Source organism: Calonectris borealis, chromosome 2 (genome assembly GCF_964195595.1).
Source record: "Calonectris borealis chromosome 2, bCalBor7.hap1.2, whole genome shotgun sequence".
Taxonomy (NCBI): Eukaryota; Metazoa; Chordata; class Aves; order Procellariiformes; family Procellariidae; genus Calonectris; species Calonectris borealis.
This window is the reverse complement of record NC_134313.1, coordinates 20,534,542-20,553,842: the sequence shown is the minus strand read 5'-3', so window position 1 is coordinate 20,553,842 and position 19,301 is coordinate 20,534,542. Positions and strand designations below refer to the sequence as shown.

Genomic DNA, 19,301 nt, shown 5'->3' with positions numbered 1-19,301 from the left:
CAAGCACATTTGTAATGAGACACCTTGTTGATATTTCTGAATACGCATTCCTTTTTATACATATGCAAACATGTTTCCTTTGCAAAACAGCACTGTATTGCGTATTAGGACACAAGATGGCAGCTATTTATTTCACAGTCCAGTGAAACTAAAACTTGTGACAAGATATTAACCGAGTGCCATTTTCTTGAAGATTCCCAGTCCTAGGGAAGAATATTTATTATTTCAATCTACTGCATATAAAAATGCAAATTACCACCTGTTGTAAACTCCTTTATCTAATTTATCTGCTAAGAAGGAAATTTACACACTTTGGGGCCCCCCAAGGAAAGGAATGTATTGGGTCTCTGTGCTGTGCTGGCAGTGGGGAGCTGCAGGGATGGCCTCTGTGAGGAGGGGCTAGGGCTGCCCCGTGCCGCACAGCCGCTTCCAGCTGGCTCCAATGGACTCGCCACAGGGCACAGCTGAGCCTGTCAGCCAAGATGGTGGTGCGGTGCATAGGTTCGCCTGCAGCCCTTGGAGAAGACCGTGGGGAAGCAGGTTGTCCCCCTGCAGCCCACGGAGGACCACAGTGGGGCAGATATCCACACTGTAGCCCACAGAAAGCCCACGCTGGAGCAAGCTCCTGGCAGGAGCTTTGTGTGGCTTTTTTTCCCCATCATCCTACTCTATTTTTAATTGGCAATAAATTAAATTAATTTCCCCCAAGTTGAGTCTGTTTTGACTGTGACAGTAATTGGTAAGTGATCTTTCTGTTTTTATCTCAACCCACAAGCTTTCTGTTGAGAAGGGGGAGTGAGAGAGCGTCTGGGTGGGTGTCTGGCGGCCAGCCAAGGTTAACCAACCATAAGGAAAAAACACAAAAAATGAGATTGTGACAAGCCACTCTTCACAGAAGGCTTTCCCTGACAAGCTTCTTTCTTTTAGACATTCCTACTGGGAATCCAGATGATCTCAAAAGATTTGGAAGAAGTCCCAGAAGATTATTCTGTCTCAGCAAGAGTGTGCCAAAGGCTCCAACTGCCTATATGTTCTATGAAAAATAAAGGAACTATTTTGCAGCTCCAGCTCTCAGCCTACCCTCCTCTAGAAACCTGTATTTCCTGGAAAATCTAGAACTACCGTTTCAGGATTTCTCTCACCTTAGCCCTGGCCTAGTACTTTCCACTCCCAGAACCTTGCACAGAGTAAGCGACACTCTCTCAAAAATCACACGTTGTCCTGTGTTTTCTTTTGTCCCACAGGGTTACAAGTCAAATTCCTTGGTAGCATGACAATAGATATTTTCCTTTCCAAACCTGAAAATTACATGTAGTCAGTTATAGCAATGAAATAAGTTTAGGTCAGTACTCTGTGGACTGCAGAGCAAAATGTTCTGTGGAGTCCAGAGAGAACAGTATGATGAGACTCCATAAAGTTTAAACATCTCAGCAGTATACAATCACTCTGAATCATTTGATTAACAAAAGGTTAAAGACTTTCTCCTCCACCCAATTCATTTAAAGATTCCTTCTATTTAACACTCGCACAGTCTAATTAATCTTATGTCAACCAACATGATTCCAAAAGTCAGATTACAGTAACTGGAAGAAGCTGTCACACCAAAATATATGAATGAAAGGAGGAACAGGAACAGCTATAGAAAAGAGGAAAGTATTAATATGTGATGCATTTTGTATTTTCTAGAATTGTATTAACCTCATTGCAGAATTCAACTGACTTCTTATATAAAATTAGCATAGTTTTATGTAAAAATCAAACAGCAGCCCTGAATCATTTACTGCCAGAGCAAATCTTATTATGAGAAAGGAGTATCTGCATGTTATTACCTTTCTCAACAAAATATTTTAACCAAATAACTGGTTATGAATGAAGCATCGCTATTTAAATTAGCTAACAACTGCATACAATAGCGGACTTTTTTTTTCCTTCTGTATAGATGAACATTTAAGAAGCTATACTTGATGTGTCAAAAGGATTGAGTTAATCAAAGTCATGAAAACAAAAAATCCTACTATGTGGTGAAAAACTGTAAGCATATATGTATTGCTCAACAGGATACAAGTCAAAACTGTCAGAGATATAATCTTACTCTAAATTATACATTCAAAGCTATGACGACATTGTGATAGCTGCAAAATCACCACCAGTAATGCAGTCCTCTATTCCTTAATGACCAAGCACTACAACTGCATGTACAGAAACACGGTGTCCATAGAGCCACGTCGTTTCCCCTCCAGAATGATGAATGACTTTGTGATGGGAACTAGTGTATCCATGCAGTAAAATGGTTCAAAAGACATAGAAAGTTTGACTACTTAAGAACATCAGTATAAAAGCAGAGAATTGTCATGTTTTTCAGACTTGGTCTAGCTTGCTTACACTCTATTTCAAGTTTGCGCATGACCATCAGCACCTTTTTGCCCCCAATGAGTGATGCCCAGATTAACGTATTAATATATAAAGGGGCTTTCATTTGTAATTCTAACACATACAGCTTCTTTCTCTCCTTGTATCTACAATGACTGGATTTTCAATTAGCAAACAGACAAACATCAAGTAACGTAGGGGAGAAACAGCTCGCAACTAGAAAAGAAGTGTCTACTCTTTTCTTCAGCTTGTCACCACACAGATATCTTCCCCAGAATGGAAGCAGATGCAATACTATTTGAATACTAATGCAATACTATTAATGAAAAGATGTTAGAAACCTCACTTAAAATCCTTTCATCCTTCCTGTTGAACTGCATTTTTGTTAATCTACCTGTCTTCCTGGCAATACCTTCCCCCAGTTTTTGCATTCGAATCCTCCTTGACACATTTTCTATCTTATCTACCTCCTACCTTTTTCAATTCAGTAATTTTTAAAAAAAGTTTATTCTTACCAGAGTCACGGACAGATTCATAACCCTTCCAAACTGATCAACATAGTAGATATTGTCCTGGTACCAGGAATCAAGGTGAAGATAATTATACATGCCGAAAGCACGCATGTGGTCAAGGGTATATTGATCATCACGAAGTTTCACTTCTGCTACAGCTGCAGGGGAAAAAAAAAACTATTTTAACATTTATTTATTTATTTATAATCTAATAAAGTTCAAACTAATAATTTAAAAATAATTCTTCCATCCTTAGTCCATAGGTTTGGTTTATTTGAAGAAAAATACATTAGGTATACATAGTTTAAAATTTCACCATAAACTTGGAAAGCAGGTCATCCACACCGAAGGCCACTGCAATCATTCACTGTGATCATGTAATAACTATTACCATTTATAGTGGCCCATATTGTCTCTTCCCAACATTGTGTTGAGATCCAATTTGTCAATAACCCTCACAAGGTGGAACACACAAGCAACAACTAAGTAAAACATACTTTTAAGTCTGCTTGGGAAGAGCAAGAATCATTCCTGATATGTACGTGGTAGTACAGTAAGGGAAAAAAATTCTGCTCTACAGTAACTCCAAGAAAACAACAGCCAAAAGAAATATCCCACCTAACTACCTGGCTTTCATAGTCCTAAATTCTGAACCAAGCTATATCAACACTTGCAAGGCAAAATATTGAAACAGTACAAAGCAGAATTAGTACATGGTCATTACTAAAGAAACTATGCTCCTAGCACTCCCACCGAGGTTGAAATCTTCAGAAATGTCCAAGATACCATCAAAATTTCAGAGTAAGCTTTTTCTAACTGAAAGAGGCTGCAAAGAATGGGTGTTCACTATAATGGTACCTTCTTCAAGGCAAGAAGCATGTTACTTACAGTCATCCACTTGAGCAAGATTTTTCCAAATAGAAAACCTCTCCCTACTTACCAGTAATCACAATTGGGGTTATCTTTCTAAGACTAAGCGAGTTTTTATTTAAACTAGCTGCAGCTCTTTCTTCCTATTCCATATCTATACAGAGATCAAGCAGAGATCAAGTCCCAACATCTCAAAATACAGAAAATCCTGAAGTTTTAGCAAAGACGTTAGTAGAGGTCTAGTCCATCCTTCTGCAAATAGTCTCGGACAGACTGGAACTCCAGTTTACTCTCCAGTACAGTCATCCCAGGATCCTTAGCTCACCTGAAGGAAGTTTATCTCGAACTTCACACAACAAGCAAACTCCTTGAGAAAGTTATAAGTAAACTCTGTCAGCCCATGATATTAGCCTTCAAACCCAGAGTTTGGGGAAAGCACTTCAAGGCTAATCCTTCTCATAGCAACAGTTATTTTAGTTCCTACTCATTCAGCTTCCACCTTCTTCTCTTTTCTGCTCAGAAACAGAGCGAAGCTATTTCCAGCATTTCGCTTCCATCTACCCCCATAAGAGGGACCATTCACAACTCTGTGCAGCAGTCCTCATCTTAGATTTCTTACACTCTTCTTTAGCATCTACTTAAAACCTACTGAAGAAGCAGTAGTTTATTCTACTCTGACAGAACACCAATTACTGCAAACAGTAGTTCATTTGACAGTGCAATGGGTGCCACTGCATAGCTATCACAATACCATCAATCAGATAGTCACTAGATGGCTCAGAACTGACCCCATTAGAGATACTGGCTATTAACATAAAAGTGGCTATAGGAAACTATGCAAGATTATACTGTCTGATTAATTAAAAAACGCAGTCATACTATACAAAATGCTTGCAAAATGACAGTATAATTAGCAATTAGTCTCCTAATCGCTGTTGATATTTGCAAACCAACAGCATTAATTCCACTCAGCTCAAATCATTATTCATATTCACCACACAGGAGGGATTTCTGTACCTCTGCAATTAATAAATTACTGTTCCCCAAGCCATGGTCCTTCAAAAAAAAGCTAGAATATCAACAAAGGAGTGAGAAGAAAATACACCTGTCATAATGGGACAGACTGTTATCCATTCCAATTTCTACTTTAACTAATTAGAATATTTTACAGTAAATTACACTGTAAAAGATATTAGAAGGATGTGTTGTGAAAACATGTTTTAAAGCTGTTTTTACAATTAAGCTTTATCACAGACATATTTTTCCCAACATGACAAGACATGATGTGAATATTCTGTAAACAATTAAAGACAAACCAAATATAATCTAGTATAATTATTTTCAGTGAAACCAAACACATGTCATCTACTTCCTGTATAGCTACATTAACTGCTCTTCTGAAAGTAGAATACCTATGCGGAAGCATGTAAAGCTTTTTCAGCACAGAAAACCTAAAATTGTCTTATTTTGTAAAGCTTCCTTTGTCCACTTCTTGCCCAACCTCCTAGACATGTTGCTACTATCAAAATTGTAACTAAAACACACAAAAATAGTGAAAATAGTCCAAACTAGATGCTTCCTAAAGCAAATATATAAACTTTCAAAAAAATTCTTGGAACAATAGATTATTGATTAGCTAATTGTAAGGTGATAAGCTTTAGAAAACCTGGAAGAACATGACTAAATTCTCTGTCCGTGAGTTTTTCCGCTTGTAGTCCTAACAAGCCCTGAAAAATAAGGGGTCAGGAATAGGAGATTCAAATTCCTTGCATCATTGCAATGTGCAAGTAACAGTTCATAAACTGAATTCAGAAACTATACAATTTGTAGGCAATTATAAACCAGGAAATCAAACAAATGTGTACTGTACTGTCATGAAACACTTCAAATAAGGTTATCAACTGCTTGCAGAATATATCATGTGTATATACCTCTCTCCTCAATTAATTGAAACCCATTCTGTGAAGAAGTGAAATCTGTGTACAAATGCCATCTGCTATCACATACCATGTGCTCACATAGTTTACAGATTTTACACTAGGAAGAAGTTCATTTTTTCCTTTCTAAAGCCTTCCAGGTTCAAGTCTTCCTGATGGTCCTTGGAAAAATGAGGAGAACACCAACAGAGCTGAGTGCAAAAAAACGAAGGACAAAAGAGAGAAGAAATGAAGACTTTTAAAAAAGTAAATTCAGAAAACAAGAAGTTAATATAAAGGGAAAAGAAGAAATACTTCAATCAGATCATGACCTTATTCAGTCACATAGTTTTGAGGGGTTTTTTTTGGTTGTTTGGCCAGGATTTTTTGCTGATTTTTTGTTGTGGGGTTTTTTGGGTTTTGTTTGATTTGGGGTTGGTGGGGGTTTTTTGGGTTTTGTTTTGGTTTTGATTTTTTTTTTTGGTTTTCTTTTGTTTTGTTTTTTTTTAAAGAGTCACAGACTAATTCACTAGCTTCAACTTTTTGGGTTCAATTAACAAGCAGCAGTTAATGACAGCTATATTCAACAGAATGATACGTGGTCTCCTTCAAGTTTCTGATAAATAAATCTGTACTACTACAGCCCAGGAGCATTGATTCATACTCTGTCACACTAGAAAAGAGAGCAAATATACAGAATGTGTAAATTAAACCTCAGCTTTCAATATTATTTCCCAACAACCCTATTTAAGTGTTATATTTCAGACTAGTACAAAGAAAATTATGCCACTTTTCTAGAATTGTATTTATCTCCAGCTTCATGCTTAAAAAAAAGTAATTTGACTCAAAATATTTCAAAGATAATTACGCAAAGATTTTCACTCACACCACCTTTACCAAAAACCAAAAGCATTAAATACATAAGAATCAACAGAAGAATTAAGATGTCCCTAACCTAACTGGATCTTCTTATAATTATTACTCTGCACTGCAAAAAAAATCTCTTCTGAATAAAGAGCACTATCAAGGGACTTATACTTTAAATGAATAGTGAAGTCTTACATCTGCCATCAAACACTATAAAGCAGAACTGGAAAAAAAAAAAGTAGAGAAATAAGGGTGAGAAACATCCCTTCTCCCCTCCCCCCCCCCCCTTTTTTAGATGTTTTACCGAATACATCAAAACAACTTTATAATACTGGAAAATATGTGAAATAATTATATCAACATATTATTTTGGGGCATCGAATATTATATGCTTGTATGTCATACTTTGTTTTGCAATGCCACCCAGTGGAAGCAATTTAGTATTTCACATACACTTACCTACTAGTGGAAGAGGTTACGCTAATTTATTTTCTAGTATCAGCATTCAAAGATCTTTCTAACCCTGCATTAGTTCTTTTTCTTTTAATATTAACAAATATGTTTTTATTGTTAATGGCAGCATCATCTCATTGCTGTTGTTGAGTAAAAGTACAAGGCTTGTTTATTCCACTGCATGTTAATAGACTAAACGCAAAAATTTACTGTTTAATAAACACATAGCTTGCTGAAAACAAGCACTGGCTGACAGATACCATGTAATGAAGTAATTTGATCAGGCAAAAATACTTATACAGGTGTGAAAAGTAAATGGGATCTACCACGCACTAAACGGAACAAATAAATTGAACAAGATCCAACAACTAGCAAGGCATTTGTGAAAGCATCACGATAGCAATGCCTTGATTTATAAGTTGACTTGTGCCAGCTGCAAGAACCATTTTCTTTAACAATAGTTAGAAGCCATTATCTTTTTCTTTCTCAAGAAATTAAAGTACAACCAAGAACAGATACACATGTGCCTGAGACCTAAATCTAGATTTATGTACTACAGTTGTAAATGTCTGAAAAAGCCCGGGCTCACAGTTTCTTAGTATTTCTCATGCATTACTTTAAAGACTTTTTTCTATATTTAATTTTTCAAATGGAAATGGAAAATGCAAATGGAAATCTCCATAAATGTTTGAAACATATCAGTGCCTTTGGCTCCATAAAAAGACATAAATGCATATTTTCCATGGGCAACTACTTTTCACTGAAGTACAGGAGCTCCACGTTGGAGTGAATGTTTACTATCCCTTTCAGATATTATATCCAAAAGCATACACTACATCATATGTGTCATTACACATATGATGCCAAATACACAAGATAGAGAAGAAAGGCATGAGGGATATCCACATTAGAACAAGTTCCAGGCCTCTGAAAAAAAAAGGAATCAAGTTACATCTGACCAGTGGAAGTCAAGAGTAAGGTTCTCATTCCTTTAAAAATGTCATGCATCTTAAACACTCTCCTTGTTGGAGACAAGGATTTGCCCCACAATCACTGCTTTGGGCTCTGCTGAGATCAGATCAGGGCAGAAGAGATTACAGGAAACAAGACGCTCTTTCCTCCCTCCCAAAGGTTCAGTGATCTAAAAGAAAGGCATTACAAAGCTCAATGCAAAGGAAGCATCTGAAAATAAGTTATGGAAATAAACTAAGGAAAATAATGAGAAAAACAGACAAAGTTTAGGATGAAGAATTAGGAATTAAAGGCATAATAGTGTGGGACTCATTACTAGTTGAAACATGTTACCAGGATGAGAGATGAGAAAAGAGAAATTACTGTGAAAGTTTCGATTAACTAGGACAGATGGGTAGGAGTAAGAAAGAAATAAAAGCAGAACATGCAAATCGGAGTATTTAAAAGGGAACATAAGATATCAGAATTTGACCATTCTTCTTCACTGAGACGATACATTTAAGAAATTCACTAGAAAATTCCCTTCTACCACAGATCTAATAAACAAATAACTGTTTTAAATTTCTTTCTGCTTCAGCTGCACATCTGACCACAGCAAATTCCTGGCAACCACAGTTTGACCGTTAAAGGCAAATTAGAACTGAATACTAAGTTGTCCTGGTTTCGGCTGGGATAGGGTTAAATTTCTTCCTAGTGCTGTGTTTTGGATTTAGTATGAGGAGAATGTTGATAACACACTGATGTTTTCAGTTGTTGCTAAGTGCCCTGCTAGTCCAAGGACAGCTCCCGTGCCTACTGACTGAGCTAGGTACGCAAGATGGGAGGGAACATAATCAGGACAGCCAGCCCAGCTGGCTAATGGGGTATTCCATACCATGTGACGTCATGCTCAGTATATGAACGGTAGGCGTGATCCAGGAAGTACCGATCGCTACTTGGCTATCGGTCAGCACGGGTGGTGAGCAATTGCATTGTGCATCACTCATTTTGTATATTTTATCATTATCATTATTATTTTCCCTTATTTTTCCCTGTTCTATTAAACTGTCTTTATCTCAACCCACGAGTTTTTCTCAACCCACGAGTTTTTCTCACTCTTACCCTTCCGATTCTCTCCCTGTCCCGCTGGGGGTGGGGGGAGTGAGTGAGCGGCTGCGTGGTATTTGGCTGCCTGCTAGGTTAAACCACGACATAAGTTTTACACGATGGTCAGAAAATGAAGCTCATTCTAGCCCACGTGAGCATGACAAGCACCACAAGCTGCCCCGCAATACTATGTGCTGCTATCCGCCTGCTCCAGTAGTAGAAGCCTGCATCAATTCCATGTGTCAATTTTGTTTTGGTCATTTTATTTTATAGCTAGCAGTGAAATTCATAAAAATTGATAAATATAAAAACATAGATGAAAATATTGACAAAGATGATTAATACTCTAATACTTAATACACAAGTTTGTAATAATACTGCATAAATGCTTCAACTACAGCTGAGTAAACACAGTTCTACTTAAGAACGAGTACCTATTTCTATTTATTATCACGTATTCCAAATATCGTAAATCCTACATGCTCATCTTACTGCCATGAAATTTGGGATGCCATACAGGCAGAACTCCAAATCCCAGGTCATTTGACAAGCACTCCTGAAATAGTTTCCTGGAAAACAAACAAAAATTCAAGAGCCTTTGTACATTAATCTTCCAGATACTACTACCACATTTTTGCACACAGTTGTGAATAAAATCACAAATTAGTCATGCTGACAGTGTTCCTAAACATTTGACATTTTTACAGCTATTGTACTTTACTCACTCCTACTTTGAGGAAATAAAATCAAACTCTTTGCTCAGTGACAAATATTAATTTAATAATCCGCAAACTACCAAGTTCTTCATCACACTCCTGAGACTTTTAATCTGCTGACAAATGTGCTGGAAGCCGGAAGTCCTTGGCCTTCTCACACAGTATTAATTTCTTCTCCCGTGCAGTAATTTGAAAAAGCCACAGTCTACACATCATCTGTGGTCTCTACAAGTCACCCCATTATTCCTGCACAACATAAAAGTCAAGTTACGCAAGGACGCCCTCAGTCTAACGCATGTGTAGACCACTGACACCAGGAAATGCAAAGTTCAGGTACAGAACATCTCTGTACTGTGAGGAAACTGCCTTGAAGTAAGCAGAAGAAAACCAAGGAGAGTGACCCAGCTGTATGGCCTAACAGCAGGCTGAAATATGGACAAACAAAACATCTAGAAGACAGATATAAGGCCTGTTTTGGTTTATATTTCAGGTTACTAATTTAAAAAAAAAAAAAAAACCACCACACAAAAAAAAGGCTTTCCACTCTCCAGTGGACCGATATCTATATATACACACGCGCACGCAGAACAGAGTAAGTGACTTGATATTAATGATTTAGTAGGACAGGCAAATATATTGGACTGAAATGCGTCAGGATCTTTGTGCTGTGGGAAATGGAGAAAGAAAAACACAGGCACACATACCCATTTTCTATCACACAAGTTACTATAACTATTACGTAAAATATCTGAACAGACAAGAACTGACTAGATCCATCTCTCCATTAGCAACTCCATCATTCAAATATTTTAATGAAAATCTGTAATCCTCATCTATTTAGAATAGGTGCACAATTGACTATCCAAGAACCACGTAGCTTGTTTGACCATAAGTAGAACATCAAATAAAGGACAAACTAAGAGATCATACCTTTGCTATGCTAATTGTTGCCATCTTTGACATGGCTGTAGTACGCGCCTCACACATATACACTCACTTACATTTGGACAGTCTTTTAAAAGGCGACACCTACATCAATCTTACAGTAAAAATGTCGAACTGTGTAAACAAAAATGTTTCTCTCATTAAATTTTCCAGTTCTATCATAGAAACATATACAGTATCACCTAACTCATTCACTCATCCTTCAATACACAATTCACATACAACTTCCACCTTACTGCTGACAATTCACCATGGGAAACATACTTTTCTGTTCCACTATTAATACAATGTATTCACATAACAGATAACTCTGTAGACAGTTATATTGTTTAGTAAATATACAGAGGCAGAGATCAGTCCACCCAAATTGCATATTACTGTCCTAGCTTTATAAGAAAAGGAAACTAATTCATCTACTTTACAGAAGACCTAAATTTCACAAATCAATAAAGCCAGAATGCTGAGAGATCTCAGGGGACATGACTAAGGTTGCAGGCATGCACCCAACATTGTGTTAATGTTGTTCTCAGTGAATTGAGAACTCGGTGAAATCATCCATTAATGGACTAGTACCTCAAATGCTAATAATGATTAACAGAAAAAGCCGAGCATGGAATGAATAGCCTGAAGACCCACCTCTGAACTGTGGGCAGAGTAAGAAGGAAAAGTGGTCAATTCGCTAAAGTTTGTAGAAGATACTCACTTCATATGTAGTTCTTTAAATCACATGTATTCAATTCAGACACTATCACTTTGAACAACCTCAGCTGGCCACCCGGCCTTACCACGTGTGCACAAGCCAAGGCCAGGTTTAGCACACAGATTTTCTTACCCATTTAGAAACTAAGTTCAAACTCATAGCGGCAGACAGTTGTGAGACGATGATTCGACAACAGACAGAGACCTTGGTCCACCATGAAGCCACATGAGGCTGGGGGGGACAATGACAACATTGCATCCGATTATAAAGAGAAAAATGGAGACGAAACGCCGAGTCTCAAACGCCCGCCGTTCCCGACAGAGGACAGGCGCGCAGGCCTCCAGGTAAGGCTGGCCGGGCTTTCCCCACCTCAGGGCACGCTTGCACCGAGGGCCGCTGGGCCGGGCAGTGCCGCGAGAGGACGGAGGGAAACGCGGACGGCTCCCGTACCCTCCCCCGCTGCCCAAGGGGCCGGCTGGGCCGCAGGGCGAAGGGGAGGTCCGGCGGGCGCGCGCACGCCGCCGAACCCTGCCCCGCTGCTCACCCGCGTCGAGCCCCAGCTGGTAGCAGGCCAGCGGCTCCAGGGACAGCTTGTAGCCCTCGAACTTGGGGTCCAAGAGCAGGCGCTTGGCTTGCAGCGAGCAGTGGGCGGCACCCTCCATGCCGCGGCGCCGGGGAAAACTTCGGGCAGAGGCGGCAACACGGCTGCCCCTCAGGCGACGCGCGGCAGCCGCCGCAGGGCACCACGGGAAGGGCCGCGCTGGCGTCCGGCAGCGGCGGGGCATGCTGGGAGAGGTAGTCCAGGTCCGAGGGCGGCCGTGAGCCCTGGAGCACGCCGGGAGCTGTAGCCTCCGAGCTAGCTGCGCCTTCCCAGACTACATTTCCCGGCGGCCCCGCGCGCGAGGGGAGGGCGGGGCAGGAGGCGGGTCGTGCGTCCGAGAGGGGGAGGTGGCTGCGCCTCCTGCCGCCAGGGACTGGCGGCGCCGCGGCGGGGTGAGCCGGGGCCGGGGCCGGGGCCGGGGCCTGCCAGCGCCTTTCCCCGCGCCCGCTTCCTCGTTCCGGCTGCGGCGGGGGAACCGCTGGGTGGGCCGGGCGGGTGAGGCGCCGGGCGGGTGAGGGACGCCGCGCCGCGGGAAGGCCGCGCCTGGCGAGGGTGGGCCGCGCCCCGCGCAAGCGGCCCGGTGACCTACCGGCCCCCGGCGCTGGGGCGGGCGGGTGAACGGCGTTCCGGTGCTGCGGGGTGCATGCCCGTCACCAGAGCTGGTCACGGACCAGCGTCCGATCATGAACCGCGGGGATGTGTAAATGGGCACGGCGCTGCGTGTAACTCTGTGCAAGTGACTTTTCTTTTTGTGGTGTTAGTGACGCCCGTGTTTGTCAAAACTCCCTTCTGCTCTGTGTAGGTTTGTGAAAAACCTCGATTTCCAAAATGAATAAAGACGCCCAGATGAGAGCAACCATTAACCAAAAGCTAATAGAAACAGGAGAGCGAGAACGGTAAGCAGGCTTCCTCTTCCATGCCAATAAGCGGCTTTAAATATTATCAAACATGAACTAGATGTAAAGATTAAGTAAATTTAACTCTAAATTCTTCAAGTGCCTGCATGTGAAAGTTTTATGTATTATATAAAGCTATATTGAAAAAATATTTTTGCCTTTTGAACAGTTTTGTTTTAGTTTTACACTTGAAAAGAGAAGCTGGGAAAATAAAGGATGCAGTGGTTGGCTTATGAACGCTAAAGCTTTTTCTTATTCTGGTATATTGTGTTGGAAACCTCTTCGTTCATATCTAAATCACCCTTAAATGCAATTTGTTGCAGTTAAGTCTTGTTATTTCCTGATAAAGAGAAGGAGACAAAACTTTTCTTTTTGCTTTTAAGTTTTTCTTGTGTTACTGTCTGTTCTGTTGTTAGGGAAAAAAATATACATATGTGGAACACATAAACCAGCACTTGTGCAAGTCTTTGTAGAGATTCCAACAAAGACAAACAAGTAAATTACGCAGTGTAGCCTGGCAGCTAGTTTTTGGCCTTTTGTTGTCTCTTCAGTCTGTTCTATTTGCATTGTATTTACATATCACTAGCGTGCTTATGACATTTCCCTCCTCATCGTTTCACTATATTTGTAACAGCATGCACCAAAAGCTCTATTTCCCTCATTTTTCAAGGCCTGTGTGAGGAGTCTTCTTCCTCGGTCATCGCATAGCGCTCTACCTAGTGTAACGTTTTGTAGACTGACACGATGGTGTCTGTGCTCTACTTCTTTCCTGGTTGTGACCATCCCCTTGGAGATTGCACAGAGCTTCAGCAGAGCAAGCAATTTCTGGAAATGGTATTGGGACCTATTTTACTCTAATTTAAGAGTAAGAAGAGTTTTGACTGGATGTCAAAAGCTGTATTACAAACAAGCTTTATCAGAGCTCTACTGTGATCAGAGACAGAGCACTCAGATTTCTTGAATGAAGAAGCAGTGAATTTCACCTGTATTGTTACTCTGCTTTTTGTCATCAGTTCATCTGCCCTCCACACAATTCACTGAGTAAAAAGGATTAGACCTATGTAATTCAGCCTCTTGCTGCAATCCTTTCATTCATAAAAACAGAATTTTGCGAGAGTTATTTAGGATGGTACAAAATAAGTAGGCTTGCTAGCTGATGGAATAAAGGATGAAGATATTAAAGCTTCTTTTATCATACCTTACTTTCATTTTCCCTTCTGTTTTTCAGTACTAATTTTCACTTTTTTAGCTAGCTTTCAATATTCTCTTTTGATATATGGAGTAGATGTATCATTGCGGCAGATTGTCACGTGTCTTCTCTGTTTAATGCCTGAGTCCTTCTTGCTTATGCTTATAATTGCTAACCACACTTAGGAAAATACACGATCCCTTTGTCTTCACCCAACATGAGGTAAAGTGTAACTGGGGAGAGAAACCTGCAGTTGAAGACAGTAGTACAGAATTCTCCTTTCAGAAAGGAGGAGGGAAGGTTTTATTTATTTTGAAGGCCTGGTTTCAGGTGAAATATTCTAACTTTGAAAGTTAGCATACATTTGCTAACAGAGTAGACTCGGGCAGTTCAAGTGATTCAAGGGCTTCTGCCTCTTTTCTGTGGCTGCAGCATCAACGCTGCTTGAAGAAATACTGTGAATTAGCTTCTGAGCCGCCGACTCCTCATAGTGCAACATGGTAAACTGAAATTGGTACTCATTCGGGTTAGGATTCACGTACTCTTCAGCCATCTCTGCTGCTGGTCTGGGAGTTCTGCTATGAGTAGTAATAACTTAACTTTCACACTGAAGCATATTTAAGCTGTCAGGAATGTTTGCTGTTCCTAACAAGTTTGTATATTGTCTTAACAGCCTTAAAGAGTTGCTGAGAGCCAAATTAATTGAATGCGGCTGGAAGGATCAGTTGAAGGCACACTGCAAAGGTAACAGTGGTCAAATAACTAACATCCTTTGTAATCAACTGAGGTTCTGGCCAAATAAAAGTCCCAGATGAAAGCTTTACTGCCTAACAGTCAATTTAAATGAGACTTGGGCAAGAGGAAAGTATCCCTGGCAGTTGGTCTTGCATGCAAGAAAGCATCTTGCCATCTTGGCAAAAAAAAAATCTTGAAACTTCTTCTCTGATCTGAAACTTATGAAGCTTCTGAGAAGAGTATTGGAATTGGTTCCCTAAATATTCATGACGATACAGCTTTTTTTTTTGAGAGAGAGATCACTTCCTTACCACAGGAGAATAAAAAAAACAAGATAAAGGAAAATGGAGCAAATACAGTGGTACGCAACTTAGAAACTTTAGAGAACTTTATTGTCTGCATGTGGGAGAGAAAGAAGTGCATTTGTACTCTTTCCGAATACAATTCTTGAAAATAAGGTCATCTACTTAAATGAGAGAAAACAAGCAGATGAGCCTCTAAATACCCAAATCTTTAGTTTTGAGTTAAGTATTTAGTATTACTACAATTTACTGACTTGTAAATTGTATGAAACTGTTATAAATAGTATTTAAGCATCCAGGAATATTACCACATGATGAAATTTCCTTGAAGCAAACAACAAATCCCTTGAGCTTTCGCTTTAATTCTGATTTGGTCTGTTGTGCCCAGCAACTCAATATTCCATTACAAAGTTTTTTTTTGTAGGGCTGAGTGTATTAAATTGTTTTCATAGGTGGATTTGCAGAGAAGGCTGAAATGATTCATGCCTGCAGTTGCCTGGCTGATGCCACTGCCAGAGATTACCCATTTCAATAGTACAGATAGTGAAAGGGATGCTTATCTGCCTTCTCAACTATACACTTTATACTCTGCTATAGTAAAGTTATGTAAAGTTGTTTGATTTACATTAGTATTTTGAACTGTAACTGCAGCTGCTGAGAATGCAAATAGAAGTTCAGTTGTCCCTCTTAAGGGCCTAATAACCTCCAATAGAAAGGACAGAGGAGGATTTTGGGGGTTTGGAGGTTTTGTTGTTGTTTTTGTTGTTGTTTTGCTAGGGTGTGGTGGTTTTTTTTTGTTAGTTCTTGTAGAGCCTCTTGCCATTGTGTATTAAGGCCAATAACTGAGCAATCCAGGATTAATTTCTACAGGGAATTCAGCCAAGAAAAACAGTTTACAAATAGTCCATGTCAGTTCAGAAAACATATTTAGTGTCTTGGGGACAATCAATTCTATGTACTTACATGTAGTTAAAAACGTTCATGTTTAGACAAAATATTTTAGGTTTATGCTACTGAATTGAGGTTTCTTCTCAGCATTGACTTTGCATTTTTCAGTAGTCTTCAAGGCACTATAAGTAGACAATTTGTTTAATTACTGGTATGTAATAATCATACAGTATATCTTAATCATAGTTTTTATTTTGCTGTAGATGTGTACCTTTCTTCCAGATATGCTTTTTTACTTTAGTGAAATACATAGAAACATGTTGTTTAAACCAGTTAGGAAGAGTAGTTAAGTATTTACTGTCTCTGTGCTCTCCCTTGTTGTATGTTCCAAAGTCTTTTTCCAATTGCATCTCTTTCTCACTATTATGCAAGTAATGTGTTTGAAGAGATAAGCAGACCAACTTGTGAACTGCTAGAACACTCCAGTAATATGCACATCTGGCGACGCTCAGATAAGCTTAAACTTGGTAACGTTTGATTTTAAAATATGAGCTGATCAGGATGCATCAGTAGCGACAAGTTCCCATCCTTAAAGCTATGGTATGAATGAGAGGCTAAATCCACTGTACAATGCAGCACAGATACTGAGTTAATAACCTACATTTAGGTCACAAGCTACTTCATCTTCTCTGATGACCTACGCACACAGGTTTTGGCTCTTAATCATTGGCACAGGTTTTGTCTTCTAATGAATGGATTAAAAGACTTAAAATACCTGTCTTGGTCTTCCCCAGATGTTATTAAAGAAAAAGGATTAGAGCACGTCACTGTTGATGATTTGGTAGCAGAAATCACTCCCAAAGGCAGAGGTAAGAAAATGCAAACATGGATGTGGTAGTACATCAATAAACATACTTACCTGTGTTTCTTTAATATTTTGAAAACAGCACTATGAACTTGCTTGTGTTGGATTCAAGGAAAAATGTTAATAGCATCAAGGAAAAATGTTAATAGCTTGATATTAAATACAAATAAAACGTGAATTTGTATTGTGTAACAGCCATTGAAAATCTGTAATGAGCCGTGTGTGTAGACTACTTTTGAAGGTTACATTATTTAGTCATGAGTCTGTATTCATCTTTATAATTGACATAATGGTCCCAAAAAAACTTGGGGTATGAAGCAGAGATGTTTTAAAATTCCAATTCTTGTTAAGATGGAAAACCTGAACTAACAGTACTAGTGTAATGGAAAGTGGGACAGGGAAAGGACATAGCGTACAGATACAGGAAAATGGAATCTCTTAAGGAAATACTACAGTCATCTTTATATAGTTCTTCTTGGACTCACTAGTGGGCTTTGGTGTTAGTGGGAGAAACTTCTTTAAGTCTTAAATAAAAACTTAAATAAAGACTTAAGTCTTAAATAAAAGCCTTCAAAATAACTTGCTGAAGACTCTTACTCTGAGGTCATGGCTGAGATGATTTTTTTTGTCTTAAATTGGTGAGGAAAAAAAGTAGGATAAGCTAGTTTCTGATGATTATATCCTGTTTACTGTTGAATAATCCTTTCCCTCAAACTTTCCAATTTTCTTGACTATGGCAAAGCAAAAAACTACCAATAACAACAGCGTTCTCAAGAGTCTTCAATTTTAGCCTATTTTAAATGGGAGAAATATAGATACACTATATGAAAATCAAGTAGCTTCAGTTACAGGTATTAACAGAATCGCAAGAACAAACAAAGAACAGAAGTAGCTGTTGTAAAGGGTTGGTATTAGCATATTTTCCATTTTGTCTTTTTTACTTCTTGCTTTCTTATTTGTGTTTCAGCCTTGGTACCAGACAGTGTAAAGAAAGAACTCTTGCAAAGAATAAGAACCTTCCTTGCCCAGCATGCCAGTCTTTAACTTTGACGTTCATCTGGGATACAGTGTTTCTGTTTCTGTATTATGTCAATCATGTCAGGATTGGAATGCAGTTTCCATACTTAAGGATGGAAAATCATTAATTTTTTTGTACAATGAGTTGAAGTTTGTTTGCACTGCATTGATTTCTTGAACTTGGTGTTATTTTAATAAAAAATTTTGTGGACTTGTGGTTCTAAGGCTCTCCTCTCTATCAGTGCACTGTGATATGGTGTCACCTATTCCAGTTTTTAATAATCCGTAATTTTTGGTTGTGCAAACTTGCTCAGATTTTTCAAAAAAGAGGCGTGATTAGCAAGTATGTTAACTAGAAATGCAGAAGGAGAAAAAAGTCTGGAAAATGGGATATGACCTGCTACTGAGCATATCCTTTCTAATTTTCCCTAAGTAGCGGGACAGCGTGAAGAAGTTAAGACTACATGACACTGTTGGTGGCATTCATAGAATCAGAATAGTTTGAGTTGGAAGGGACCTTTAAAGGTCATTTAGTCCACTCCTCTCAGTACTACTTTGCTTGAGAGTAAGTGATTTGAAGTCTCTTGACTTGGGTTGCAAATACTGAGTCAGTAATTCATAGGAGGATGGATTCTTCAAACAAAAAAGGCAGTCGTGTCTTCCATCAATAATTCTCTCTTCACATTTACTGTAATTAAAAAGAGTTGCTATTCTGATCCACAACAACTACTGTTTTCTAGCTTTGCCTGTATTACTGGTAATTTTTAATTATGTGGATCTTCAGGGCCTTTTAAAATTTAAGTGTGATACAATAATTTGCCAACGTAAGTCTCTTAAGATGATACATGTTAAATTCTTGCATCTGGAACTGCAACATCAGCCAGGTCTATAAATAGCTGCGAAAATAAAGTTGATGAATAGAGGATCAGGAAGGGGGCTTTGAAGTGAGAAGTTTTAATTTTTGCCAGCTTCAATTTGAGGTAAGTGTCTAATAGACTATGAAGTGGAGGAGAAGCATAAGCAGGAGCTGAATAAGCAATTAGATACTGTTGTGACTCTGCTACTGTGAAAAATTATTTGACTCGACATAAATCTTGATCCTCCTAATTAGAAGAATACTCTAAAAACTGTCGCTTAGCGTGGAGGTATTCTTCACCAGCTGCTTAGAAAGTCGTGCCTGCGCCGGTGGATTCGAGTCTCGTTCCCCAATCCTCGCTGTGAGCTCTTACCCGAGGAGCCGCTCGGGGGCACCCGCGGCTCACGCGTGGGGAGGGCAGTGGCTGCTCCCCCTCGGGTCTCCAACCCTGCTGCTGCGTCCAGTCCCTCAGCTTTAGGAGAGAAAAACAATGCGCTCTGCTGCAGAGCAAAGCACGCGCTTCCCACGCTGCGCGCTCACTGGGA

The 19,301-nt window shown here is 39.4% G+C and overlaps 2 protein-coding genes across 5 annotated transcripts in view; one reads left to right on the top strand and one right to left on the bottom strand.

The window, feature by feature from the left end:
- NUDCD1 (NudC domain containing 1) overlaps positions 1 to 12,160 on the bottom strand; it is a 57,683-nt gene extending 45,523 nt beyond the window's left edge. The window contains exons 1-2 of one of the 3 annotated variants that reach the window (XR_012672274.1): positions 11,952 to 12,160; positions 2,886 to 3,040 (exon numbers count right to left, since the gene is read on the bottom strand). Coding sequence is in view for 2 of the 3 variants with exons in the window: in XM_075141262.1 (XP_074997363.1) it covers positions 2,886 to 3,040; positions 11,952 to 12,069 (273 nt within the window). In the remaining variant the exon portion in view is untranslated. Of the gene's footprint in view, positions 1 to 2,885; positions 3,041 to 9,525; positions 9,548 to 11,951 lie in introns of those variants that run through there. The other 2 variants (XM_075141262.1, XM_075141263.1) reach the window with 2 other exon arrangements.
- A 136-nt stretch (positions 12,161 to 12,296) lies between these two features.
- Positions 12,297 to 18,111, top strand: ENY2 (ENY2 transcription and export complex 2 subunit). Of its 2 annotated transcripts, none has more exons than XM_075141268.1 (5): positions 12,297 to 12,400; positions 12,811 to 12,904; positions 14,767 to 14,837; positions 16,813 to 16,887; positions 17,851 to 18,111. In XM_075141268.1, the coding sequence occupies exons 2-5, from the start codon at positions 12,837 to 12,839 to the stop codon at positions 17,925 to 17,927; spliced, it is 291 nt and encodes a 96-aa protein (XP_074997369.1). In that variant the 5' UTR covers positions 12,297 to 12,400; positions 12,811 to 12,836; the 3' UTR covers positions 17,928 to 18,111. The 2 variants fall into 2 exon arrangements, with proteins under 2 accessions (XP_074997369.1, XP_074997370.1); XM_075141269.1 differs by having other exon boundaries at positions 12,338 to 12,400; positions 12,770 to 12,904.
- The last annotated feature ends 1,190 nt before the right edge of the window (positions 18,112 to 19,301 follow it).